The 13,344-nt window shown below is 38.1% G+C and overlaps 1 protein-coding gene across 2 annotated transcripts in view; it reads left to right on the top strand.

Annotated features, from left to right (window-relative positions):
* TNKS (tankyrase) overlaps positions 1-11,457 on the top strand; it is a 198,735-nt gene extending 187,278 nt beyond the window's left edge. The window contains exons 26-27 of one of the 2 annotated variants that reach the window (XR_011498859.1): positions 2,009-2,669; positions 8,818-8,928. Coding sequence is in view for 1 of the 2 variants with exons in the window: in XM_014830978.3 (XP_014686464.2) it covers positions 2,513-2,669; positions 8,818-8,904 (244 nt within the window). In the remaining variant the exon portion in view is untranslated. Of the gene's footprint in view, positions 1-2,008; positions 2,670-8,817 lie in introns of both variants that reach the window. The other variant, XM_014830978.3, reaches the window with a different exon arrangement.
* Positions 11,458-13,344: the final 1,887 nt, after the last annotated feature.

The raw sequence follows: 13,344 nt of genomic DNA, 5'->3' as shown, positions 1-13,344 counted from the left end.
CTAGGTTACAATGAAATTCCCTCCATCTTGGCTTTCTCCCTGGGCTTTACTTTCCTTGCTTCAGAATCAGAACAAGAAAAGATTGAGAATTATTTCTGTAGAACAAAGAACTTCTAGCTCTAGTCACTTTTGACCTAAAACACACAACTTCTATAAACAAGTAGAATCTTCAATGTGTTTCTGATGTTGTTAGTGATGTTTTAAGTCAGGGTATATAATTAGCTTTGAAAAGTTCAACTTCAAAATATTAACTTTGGAGTTAGTAGTAAACAAGTGAATATTAGCTTTTTAAATAGGATTTTAAAACTCAGAAACTGGAAAGAATAATAGTATACTCTCTCTGAAGTCAGTGAAAAAAATTCCCTTCCATGTTCCCTTCCCTGCCCAATAGAAAAAATAAAAAGAGTTGTACTTTACAAAGATTGCAGTTTATTACATTTCTCTTTAAATTAGCGAGATGCATTATTTTTGCAAAGTCAAGTTAATGACATCTTGTAATTCAGTTAAAACCTCAAAAAGACCCATATAACCTTGAAATTCATTATAGTTGTTGACCTTAAAACTTATCTCTCTTAGTTACATTATGAAAAATATTAGAGCAGTCAGTGTTTCTAAGATGAATGCCGTATGTCCAGAAGAAAATTTCTTTCCCTTATGGCTGCTGTGGCTAGTAACACATAAACATTACCAAGAACATGTAACATGCAAAAGTTTCTCTTTGTTGCTTCAAACCTAACTCCTCTGGAGACAAAATGAACCTAAATAAGCAATAAAAGTGAACCTAGATGAGGATAACAGTCACTCATTAAAGTTAGACACACAGGTGTGTCTTAGCCAGGATTTCCTAGAAAATGGAACTTGAAGCAAAAGCCTATGTACTAGCACTTTCTTGGCAAGTGCAATCCCAGAGAAACAGGAACGAGGGCGCAAAAAGAAGTAAGGTGGAGAAGGAGGCTGAGCAAAGGCAGTGAGGTGCCTGTGAGCTGGCCAGTTTCATAACAGGTTCAGTTGCTTGCTCAGTCCATGAGACATCTTCAGAGAGGCTGCATGAACTGCTATATCTCAGAACAGTACATCATGGGAGAAGAGAGCTGAATTATCTGCTGGTCAGCAGTTGCCCCACAGGGCATTGGTACCCTGCCTTTTGGGCTGCTGCATTGCAGAATGCACCACAGTGCACAAGGTGAGCCAGTGAGCAGGCATGAGTTGGTACTCTCCACCTGCCCATTAGCAGCCTGCAGCCTCATGGGCCAGCCTGGCAGGTTCTGCATCTTCTGCCTCTGCAGCAACAGGGAATCCCTGGGGCAGGAAGCAGAAGGCAGGAGGAAAGGCCTGTCGGGTCAAGCTTTGTGTGACATGTGGACTGGGAGTAGCCATGGCAGTGGGCCCAGCTGGTTGAGTGGGCAGAGTGCATTGATACCATAGTGTTGCCACAATGTGAGGATGGAGTTCAAAGAGCCTCTGTCTAATGTAGATCGAAACCCTTGTCTCTGGGACCTACAAGAGAATACAGTTGACACCAAGCTAGCATCCCAGAGGGTCATCAATAGCATCACACTAAAAAAGCCAGCTCGGGCAGTACCCAGTTATACTGGGTATGGCACCATTTTTAATTGACTCAAAGTAGTGTCTCTGATTAGTCACAATGCAAAGATCATACTCCATTACTGAAAACAAACTATTTACATTTAACAGTATGACCAATCTTACTGATTAGTTAAAATGTTTATTGTTTATGTTAAGGGGTTGGCAAACTTTTTCTTTAAAGGGCCACATAATAAATGTTTAGGGCTTCGCAGGCCCCATGATTGCTGTTACAATGACTCAGCTCTGCTGTTACAGTGCAAAAGCAGCCACGGCCAGTATGTAAATCAATGTGTGGCTCTGTTCCAATAAAGTTTTATTTACGAAAACAGATAGCAGAGTAGATTTGGCCCCTGGGCCATAGTTTGCCAGCCTCTAATTTATTAACATGCTTTCTTCCCAATCAACCTTTCTTCTCCTCTAGAATATTTAACGTCTGCCCCAATTCATATTTCAACCAGATAGTATGATTTCCAGCCATACATTTAAGATAAGTATTTTTGTGTATGACCCAATTTTACTGTTATTTATCTCATCCTAGTTTTTACTTCTCCATAATGAGTAAACCCAATCTTAATTTCAGATGCTGCTGCCGTCTGCTTAATTTTCTTCACTTTCCTCCTATCCATCCATACAAGAACTCAGTTTCCGCTGGTATTTCTTTCTTTCCACTAGTCAGACCTTGCTAGGTGTTTTCTGTGACTGATTCCTAAACCACACCAAAACTACTTTGTGTAACTATTGAGCCTAACTGTTTATGGTAAATCAATATATCAAATCCCATTCCATTCCTACTCATAAATTTGAAAGTGACATTTAAATTAGCTTGCTTTGTGTTAAAATTTTTTAAAAAATCAATAAACCTAATGGTTATATCATTCTAAGATTTAAAGCTTCTGTCAAAGTATTGCTTTCCTTTTTTCTTCAGACAAATGCTTTTCTGTAGAGTGACCCTTGGAAAATCCTTTCTACAATTCAGCACCATGAAAATGGCTCATGCCCCTCCAGGACATCACTCAGTTATCGGGAGACCAAGTGTGAATGGGCTGGCATATGCTGAGTATGTCATCTACAGAGGAGAACAGGTATCTTACTCATTAAATAAGCATAAGAAAGTTACTAAACATGTCAGTACAGAATATGGAGACCACGCAAAAGTTAAAGAAAATCATTTAATGAAATATCTACCATATAGCATTAGTTGCTTCAGGTCAAAATGAAGATATCAAAATTCTTTGACATCAACTTTGCATACAAAACCCATTAGTCACCTGTTAGCCAAGTAACACAGTGTAATCAGGAGGGCTGCTGGGAAGTAAAGGCATGAGATCTCAGTCTGTTCTGAATTAAAGCTTTGTATCCTTCTTACCCCAAGATGGCAATGGAGAGCTAAGAGCAGCTGCCATTTAGTGGGTCTTCTTCGTGGATATAGTTGCCACAGGCTTGGTCACATGAGTTGAGTCTCTATACTTCTGAACATGGTACTTTACAGAGAATGAAAGATTTCTGAGTCATAAAGCTACAGCACATTAAATTCTGCCAACTGCTTGAGGCTCCAAAATGAAATTGTCAGCAAGCAGGAAAGCTTTCTATCATTTTCAACCCAGTCCTTAACTCTTACAGTAATGCTAAATGCATACTGATTTGTCTAAAAACAAAAATCAATTTGAACTTAATTGAATTTCAAATGGATACTTAACTATCCTGATGGAGGAGAGAAGAAAAGGAGAAAGAAGAAATTAACTAAATACAGGTAAAGTATGAAAACAACATTTCATCATATGCCATCAGTCTTGGATCGGGTCGGGCGTGGGTTTGGGGGAAGAATTGCAGACAAATCCTACACTCCACATAGTAGATGTGCTGATTGTGGTGGTGTGGACAAAGCAGTGACACTCTGTTAGGTGTGTTATAAGGTGGAGGAAATGAGTCAATGTGTTGACATGTTGATTTGGGTAGCTGTGGCTCTCACTGTGGAAGAAGGGACATACAAATATGGAATGGGAGAAGGTAGGAATGACTCTGTAGGGATGGACTGAAATTGGAAGTATTGATGTGAACTCAGGGTTTCTAACATATATATGTGTGTGTGTGTGTGTGTACACATGTAAATATATGTAAGCATAAGTATATGTGTAAGAGTATGTAAACTTATGTATGTATATGAGTGATTATGTGCATATATTTTTTAGCACTGTCTGCTGGAAGTAAAGAAACCCCAGTAGCAATGAGTATACCTAGAACCCAGATTTTGGCCTCTAATACCATTCTCCACTGTAACAATCCTGGGCTCTTTGAGGAAACAGTTAATTCCACAGCTGGAGCAGATTAGGAGCAAGATAAGCCTGGAATATCTTGTATCAGAAAGTAATGAAGTGCTCAAAAAAAATGATGGGGGCGTGTCACAAGGACACAGAGCTAGCTTGAAGGGTAGCCCACTGGCCAAATCTGGAACAAAGTCCACACCAAAATAAGCACAGTAATAAATATTAAACTATTGGAAAAACTAGAAATTCGTGATTCTATACTGACAAGAGATAAATAAATAAATGAAGGGGGAAAGAAAGCTTTTACTTACTGTAGAAAGCGAGGATCGGATGGGTAGATGCAGAGGGAGTACTGGATTTGGAAAATCATCATCTTGCAACCACTGTGGTAAAGATTAGGTTAGGCAAGAATCAGGAATGGATGCTAAATTTAGGGGATGATTTTGAAAAGGAAAAGGATATTTGCATGGTAGCCTTATTAGTTACAAAGAAGAAAAAAAGTCACAGTAATTATACATTGGAGAAAGGGGACATACCTTGACCAGATGATCAAAATTGACATTATCAATGAGGGGCAAATAGACATAGAGCGTGCCTCCAGATGTGATATTCTGAGAAGTGTGTAACGTCATCTATGCAGTATTGCAGCCAGGAATGTTTAACCTCAGTCTAATCAAAATGAGAAATGTGCTGTTAATAAAAAATGTGGGAAGATTCGATTCTTCAAAACTGGCAATGTTATAAAAGACAGAGAAAGACTTTGAAAACTTTCCAGATTAAACGAAACCCAAGAGACAAAACAACTAACTTAAGGTTCTGCCCCCAAATTGGATCTGATACTGGAAGAGAAAGGACATTATTAGATCAGCTGACAAAATTGGAATATGAAGGGTAGGTAGATAAAAGTATAATATCAATATAAAATTATAAAGCTGAGTCTGTTCTTATGTAAGAATATCCCTATTCTTAGGAAATAAATACTGGCATATTTAGGGATAAAGAAGCATAATGATGTCTATAGCTTACTCTCAAATTGTTCAGAGAAAAAATGTGGCTGTGTTTCTTTCTGTCTGCCTAGTGTATGTAGAGGTAGGGGAGAAGTGCACATGATAAAGCAAATGGAGTAAATAAAACCTTAACAGTAGGTGGATGTACAGGGTATAGGTGAGTAAAGGGTGTACAGGTGTTTGGGTACCGTTTTAATTTTTGCAGCTTAGTGATGGTCAGATCACATACAAACACACAAAACTATAAGTATGTTCATCACTGTCTTGATTATTATGATGAGAAATTTAAACAACCTAAATATTCAACAAAAAGGGAATGTTTAAATAAATATTAGTATATTTGTATGCCTGTGATTAAATTTAACATGACATATGTTAAACTAAACATGAGAGCAATTATCTCTGGATATTGAGATTATAGATGATTTCAGTTTTCTTTATCATACACTTTTCAAGATTTTGTAAGTTACCTATGGTAATATAATTTCTTTCATATTTGGGTGGAAAAATAATAAAGGATATTTCAAAAATAGTAATAGGTTTACATTTCTAAAATTTACTGATCATTCAACAATTTCCCAAGCACTTTGGCTTGATAACTTGTATGAAGTCTCTTTCTAAAAGAATTAAGAGAATGACATGGTCCAAACCTTATTTGAAAGAAAAAATTACCTTGAAAAATGAAATACGTGTAGTATTTGTTTTATATCAAGGGAGCACACTTGTTCTTCCATATCTCAGTGTTCTTGTCCACATGGATAGTGTTAACTGTAATGTCTACTAATTGAGTCATTTCCTGTGGTCAGTTTCCCCAGTTATGGTGAAGTTTTCCTTTACTGACTTTTATTTCATTCCCCTTAGTTGTACCTTAAATCATCCTTCACCCTTAGTATTTCAAACTTTCAAGAACAGACAAATGTCTTATTCAGAGGGTTGATTTGAGGGGTATTATTCATTATTGATGGGATTGTTTCTTTCTTTAGAATTAAAAAGATATGTTGAAAATTAACTGAACTTTGCTTGCAAAGGAAAATGCCTCTGATTTGAATATATGACTGGACTTAAAATATCAGGAATCTTTGTGTGTGTTGTATTTTAAGCTTCACATTAAATTCGGCTTAAAGAAGAGGTGTTCTCTGGTCACTGGTCGCTATAGATGTTTAGCCTATTTTACTGAAATGATATGAACAATGCAGAATTATTTAACCTAGAGAATGGAAGACTATAGAATGATTTATAGAATGATTTTCCAGTATACCAAGTTATTCAAGAGAGCATGCTATCCCTTCTTCCTCTCTGTGAAGAATAAACTGAAAGCTTTTGAGTTTAAATTTTAGCATTAGTCATTTGGGTTAAGAAGAGTCTCCTGAAAGTCAGTTACCAAAAATGGTTGTTGAATCTTTTCTTATAGGAACTTTCTTTTTAAAAGATTTTATTTTTTCCTTTTTCTCCCAAATCCCCCTAGTACGTGGTTGTGTATTTTAGTTGTCGATCCTTCTATTGTGTCATGTGGGACGCTGCCTCAGCATGGCTTGTTGAGCGGTGCCATGTCAGCGCCCAGGATTCGAACTGGTGAAACCCTAGGCCACCAAAGCAATGTGCGAACTTAACCACTAGGCCACGGGGCCAGCCCCTATAGGAACTTTAAAAAAAAATATGGTCTGTGCTTTTATAGCTAGTATGGATTTAAAGTGACTTGACAGGAAATAATTGTTTGTTCTGGTCCTGCAGTTTAATAATTCCCTCACCTTAAATCCCTCTGGACTTTGAGGTGATTAGTCAGTGCGTCAAACTGTACACAGCAACAATGCAGTAGCCTAACCAGTAGGCACCAGAAGCACTCCAATAAGGACCTTTCCATAATGCACACCGTGAGCATCTTAGACTCTGCCTGACTGAAATTTACGTGTCAGGATCTCCTTCAGTAGTGTGCTACCAAAATGCAAATACTGCTGTTACTGACCCTTCTCCTTAAGCAACTTTTCTGCAAAGAAAAAGAATGTGCCGTACACAGTATCATAGATATTAAATTTCACTGGGACAAAAGGAAGTAGGAATATGCCTCACGCTCATTTTGACACTTAGCATCTGCCAGCTTGGGTTATTTTTGAATTCCTTTTTTTCTGTGTCTGGCTTATCCTCTCAAACAGCAGGGTCCATATCTCACATCAGAGTGCTTTGTACACAGTAGATGCTCAATATGTGTATATTGGTGTTGAGTAAATAATTTGCTTGACCATCAAACCGTCTGGTTGACTAATCAGTTTTTCCATTTTTCCACCAGTGTTTGAGCTTCTCTAGATTCTTTATGCCCAGCTCTAGAATTCGCAGTAGATAGCTGCCCTAGTTTGTTTCAGTAACCAAAAGCTAAAACGCCATTTAAAACCATTTCAAGAATTAAGTAGTGTTTAAATTATAATAAAATAAAACCACAAACTATTCAGTTATTGAAATTTCAGATTGGAAAGTCAGGAGAGGTGAGGATTGTTAATCTTGCTTATTCCAACTAAATGTACTAAAGATGGAACCATTGCTGTTTCTAAGCCAAACCATAGCAGACTGGAATTTTGGAAAAGAATATTATGAGTGATAATGGTTCCTTATGTGTGTAGAGACAGTTATCCATGTAAGGAACTGTAACTTTTGAAAACACATTTAAACTTTTGTTCTTTTTGTCCTTGCTGAGACCTTCTTCAGGAGGGACTAGTCTCTGACAAATGAGAATAATAATGACAGTAACATATTATTAGTAATAACTAACATACTAGATTCTTACTCTGCCTGACCTGTCCTAAAATCTTTGTATTTAATCCTCACAAAAGTCTTAGTATTATTACTGTGCCCGTTTACAGATGAGAAAAGTGGAGGTACAGACATGTAACAGTTTCTGCCTCCTAAGATCAGAGGTGTAAAATTATACAGAAATAATTTAGGACATCTATTACATGTTTATTTATGCATTTTACATATTGAACAGTCCAGTTTTTTTTATCCTTAATTCTTTTTATTATCTTACTCCATATCTATATGCAAGTAATTTGTAGGTCTGCATTCAACACGTTATTTTGGGGCCCAAAACACTTAGCTCACCAAAGAATCTATTTTTCAGCCACACACCACTCTGAAATACTGAGTGTAGTCTTACCATTACGTTATATTTAGGGTTGCAGAATTCCTGTGTAGTATGCATGGTTTCAAGGGGGTTTGCCACCCCCCGACCTGCCTTGGGTTGTCTTCACAGTGATTTCTGGTTAAGGTTTAGAACAAGTTCCTCTGGGCAGGCTTCCCTTCCTACCACAATCAGCAAGTGCTCTTCCCAGTCCAGACGCTGAGCCTTTGCTTTTACACACTACAGGAAAGAAGAGGCGAAAGAGAGAAGAGAGGGGGTGGAAGGTCTAAAGCTGAGCCATTATCTGTCCTGTAAAAGTTGCCTTTAATTAGTCAACTTAAAAATTATCTCTCAACTGCTGCCTCTAAGTTATTGGTGACTCAACACACCTCACCCTTCCTCCTTCTAGCTCAGTCACATGATCATCTTTGATTAATTTGAAATCAGTTCAGCAGAAATATTCTTTGATGTAACTAACTCTTATTGAATACATGCCGTGTGCCAGCCCTCTGCTAGGTGAGGTGAAAGAGATAGATTTTCTCTTGCCTTAGTTTTCCTGTTTATGGTATGTGGCTCTCTAATGAGGGATGAGTACAGTGTAACTAATTTACAGTATTCGAAGTAGAAGTAATACAGTTCTCTAGATTAAAGGATTTATACATGTTTATATACAGATATGTAGATGGACCTCCTAGTTGTTCAAGCGCTTAGTAATTGGCTGGCCTGCACGGGCTCTTGGGTGTTTGTAGAATATTGGTTAGGATCAAGAGCCTCTGAGGCTTCCCCATTAAGTAAGCTTTAATATTGTCCCTGCCCAAAGGGTGATGCGTTTTCCTCCTGTCCTCTCCAGGCGTACCCAGAGTATCTCATCACATACCAGATCATGAAGCCGGAAGCTCCTTCCCAGACCGCAACAGCCGCAGAGCAGAAGACCTAGTGAATGCCCACTGGTGAAGGCCAGGTCGGATTAGAAGCTGGGACTGGATTACAGTGGATTGTTTCCAACAAAATCAATATTCTCGAAATCCCTGACAGCCTAGAAATAAGCTGTTTGTCTTTTATAAAGCATTGCTATAGTGATGAAAATAGTATGAGTAACTGATACATACTCAACTGCTACTGTTCCCTTTGAGGAAATGTTTACAGGGGCGGCCTTTGAACATATCTCAGGCTCATTTTCATTGCAGTTATCCATTTCTGAAACAAGATTGCTTTGATCTAGACTTGGAAATGGAAAAAAAGAAGACATAACCAGTGCTTTCCCAGATGTTCACAATTCGCACACTACGTTTGCTTTGTTATATATGGCGCTTGCGTAGAACAAATATACACACACTACAGGCTCGTTTTTAGTTTTGTCTAAACATGCATCATTGGCTTTTTTTCCCTTTTTTTGGCTTACTTTGAAAATGAGCCAGAGCCTTCTTGAGGACATTTTGCACAAAGTCACACTGACTAAAATCATTAGCAATGCAACCCAAGCTTCTGGCTGAGCAAGACTTAGTTTCCGCTTTTTTTTCACTTCATTTTGTAGCCGCACTTATCAACGTAAAGTGAGATGGAAAGGAAAAACATCAACTTTTGGTTTCTTTCTGTGAATTGGCCAGTCTTACAAGGGAAAGGCAGAAACGTGAACCTGACTTAGGAGCTCCCAAGTTCAGAAAAGTCAAAGCCAACGGGGGCCACTTGCTCTTTCCCATACAAGCCCGCTTCAGAGGCGTCAGGTCAGTGCTGGAGGCCCAGGAAGAGCACAGCAGGAAAGGTGTGAGGGATGCCGCGTGACGTTTGGAGGTGAAACACCCGGGGGGCTGCGGAGGAGCCTCGAGAGGACGTGAGGAGCGTGTGGTTCTATAAAACCGCAGCAGGGAAGGATTGCGGGAGCTCCTCAGAGAAAAACGCTTCTCTTCACTTAATCCGTACCACCAGAATTGTCGCCCCCAAAATTTGCCTTATTTCCAAGTTCAGTGGAATCATTGTACTTCATTAAAGTTACAAAAATATTGCTTTATTGTTTCTCTAGTTTGGAAAGCTAGGATTCAAGTCCTATTTAGGAGATAGGTATACACAAAGGCAGGAACTTTTTTGTTTATTCAGTTGGGGTTTATTTTGAGCGAGGTGCTTCAAATAGTTTATGTAGGCCCCTGCACTAAACTTGTGAACCATTTCTTCAAACTGCTTAAGAGACAAGGAGAACAAAAAGTGAAACCAAAGCTCCTTCAGTTATTTTTTAAATGAAGGTGAAGTACCATGCTGTTTCTTCGTGAAACAGTGTTTTTTCTTTTGTTTGTTTTGATCACCATTTGCCAAGTGCACATTGACCCTGTAAAGAAGTATCCCTTGCAGTCCTTACACTTGCCCTTTTCACCTTAACTGATGTTGAATTGAGTGCATTAATTTGTTTACTTCCACATGCTGTGCATCTACTCAGCTTTGAAGCAAAAGTAATATAAATGTGGTGAAAAAAAGAAAAAACAGTGTGACACAAACTTGCCATTTCAACTTAAAGTTCTGAAAACTAGTTTGTTCCGTTTTTTAATGCAGGTTGATTAAGCTGTGACCTCATTTAATCTCCTAAAGAAAAATAAAATGGTTACATGCAAAAATTCTAGACTAGGCTCTTAACATATTCAGTTTGCTTTCTTTGGGGCTTCAGTCAATGCTAGACCTAGGCATCGGGAGCTGGTTTGAGTTTTATAGCTGAATCTTGCATGGGTCCTCAAAATTAAATCAAGAATTAGCCTCAGTTTTTGCTTCTATTGAAGTTTTAGTGACCCAAGCTGGGTGTTTGTGTCTTGGCTACTTGTTTAATAGCACTAGAATTCCATGCGAAGCTGCGAAGTGTGATGTTCATTAAGAGGGCTTTTTTCCTCCTTTCCTTCTTTTTTGCTGTGTGTAACAATGGGTTGAAGGATTTGGCATCTCTGTAGTTACCAGTAGCTGTGAAAGTGTATGTTACTTGCCTCCCCACTTAGATATAGTTTAAAATGGTAAACACAGCTGTGATTTTTACTTATGTAAAAGGTTAATACGGTATAGATATGGAAAGCTTTAAAGCTTCATTAAAAAGATAAGCCACTCCCCGACTGTGGTTATATGTTGTTTCCATCATCCTGACTAGATTAATGGACATGCCAGTTTTAAACTTCAGCCTTACACTTGAGAAGTTAAACTGTGGTTCAATATTTAAACTGCCAATGTTATGTATCTAATCTGTTATGTTCTGTGTGCCGAGTAAAGGTACTGTGTAAGGAAGACATTTGCAGTGCTTCGTGTCTTGTAATGAATCAAGTATATAGTAGTTCTCGAAAGAATGTGTATATATTATTCATCTACTGAAGAGAATGGGTTAATCAATATCTCACAGGAGCCAAATACATTTCTCGAAACTTGAAAACCAAAGGTCATCATGAGTGCACTCAAGTTAGCAAAAGTTGATTACATTTGGAATTTTCCATCTATAGCAGTGTGAAAAATCCTTTGGATTATAAAAGTATGACATTAAATTAGGCTGAAATCTACTTAATTTCTTGTATATGCTCTATATAGAAACACTACCAAGTTGAGGACTTACAATATGGCCTCCCCTGAAATGGCCCTTCTGTTTCCCAAACCACGTAGAAGAGAGAATCTGGACACCTCCACCAGCTTTACTGCAGTTCTAGAATCAAAGGACTTCTGGACCTGATGGTTCCAGTTTATTGGGTATTGGCCAGCTGGATACTTGACTCAGGTATAAGTTAAGTGCTCTGGACTGGACACTTGCTCCTTGTACTTGGCCTCCTTCCCTTTTCCCCAGATTGCTAGTCAGGAACTGTAATTAGCTCCAAGAGTTACCTTTGACCCAACTCATTTTCCTCCTTTCTTCATCTTGAGTCTTGCAAAAGGAGACTGTACCTCTCTTTCCATCTCAGAACCTGAACCAGGTGTTAGGCTCATGTACTCTGCTCAGAAGGGTCTGCCACTTTGTTAACAAATGACAGCATGGAACCCAGAGTTTTAATTCTATGCAAAATAATAGCCGTACAATGAGAAATCTTATTTACCTTTTCCTTGTTGGAAATTGGAATTTCCAGCTTTTCAGTAACATAAGTAGAATAAACTATATTAGTATGTTTTCATAAAGTATCATCCTTATGCTCATTTAAGCTTAATGTTAGTGACTAGACTAATTCCCCTTTGCTCTCAAAATAGCAAAGTGCATTGATATATACAGAGAAATGCCTTAAAATGGCAAATAAAGTAATATAGATTAATATTGTATTATTATAGCCTTTATACAAAAAATAAAATTTTGGTATGTACTGGAAGAACAGCGTTAGAATGCAGTAAGCTGTCTAGGTTTTTCTCTATTTCAGTACATCTCCCAGTTGCACAAAGGGTTATTTTGGACATTGCTCACCCTCTCTTTTTAAACATATGCACTCTCTGGAGTCCTGTAAACAGCCTTTCAAACAGAAAGGGTGTATATTTCTAAGCACCTTTTCTGCTAGTGTGTCCAGATCCCATTTGTGTGATAATCTGTCATAAACAGGCTTCTGACTGTGTTTCCTCTTGGGTAAGTAACTTGCATGGAACTCTAGATTTTAGTGATTCAGAGGCCACTCAAAACTGACATTAAGATAGGGTTTCATGTTCAGAAATTTATTGAAAGACTAAAACTTGTTTGATGTCAAATCATTGACAGAGAAATGAAAAGAAAGTAACTGTGAAGATAATATTTGAGCTTTGGTTGGACACATCTAGCATCTGAAAAGGAAATGCATCTTTTTAAAAACCACTCTAAAAAGTGAGGCTTCTTCAGATACCTTGTGCATTCTGAAATTAATAAACAATTAAATACTTCGTAAGAAACCCTTAGCTATGGCAGAAACTTTTTAACCTTTTATATCCTAATAAATAAAACATTGTAATTCCATTTCTTAGTGTTTGAAAGGTATCAGTGAGTCAGGTCTGTCTCCATGTGTCTCACACCTGTTACGCTTATTTGATGAGGTGTATTTCATAAGTCTTACTCCCTTACGTGGAAAGGAGCTGATGGAATCAATCCTCTCCAATTTCTCTATGTCTGAAACTCCTCAGCTGCCGGATCTACTGGTTTGGAGGAATGCTAGAAAGATCTCAGAACTTATTATGTTTTGTGTATGTGGGGCTACAGCAACGACTCGCGAAGCGATACTGTGTAGAATTTGCGGATTGCACAAGCTGTTTTTTAATCACTTTGAAATATAAACCATGGTGATAAGTGAAAAGCAGTAGGAAGCTAAAGATTTTATAAGCTCTCTCAGCCCAGATCTGCTCGTGGTGTGACTGGTTTTATACGTCTACCAGAGGGTTCTGCCTCCTTTGAAATAACATTCACGCTGTAGAGATGGTTGCA

The sequence above is a fragment of the Equus asinus genome, chromosome 27 (genome assembly GCF_041296235.1).
Source record: "Equus asinus isolate D_3611 breed Donkey chromosome 27, EquAss-T2T_v2, whole genome shotgun sequence".
Lineage (NCBI taxonomy): Eukaryota > Metazoa > Chordata > Mammalia > Perissodactyla > Equidae > Equus > Equus asinus.
Note: the sequence above shows the minus strand (reverse complement) of the source record. Positions and strands in the feature narration are given on the sequence as shown.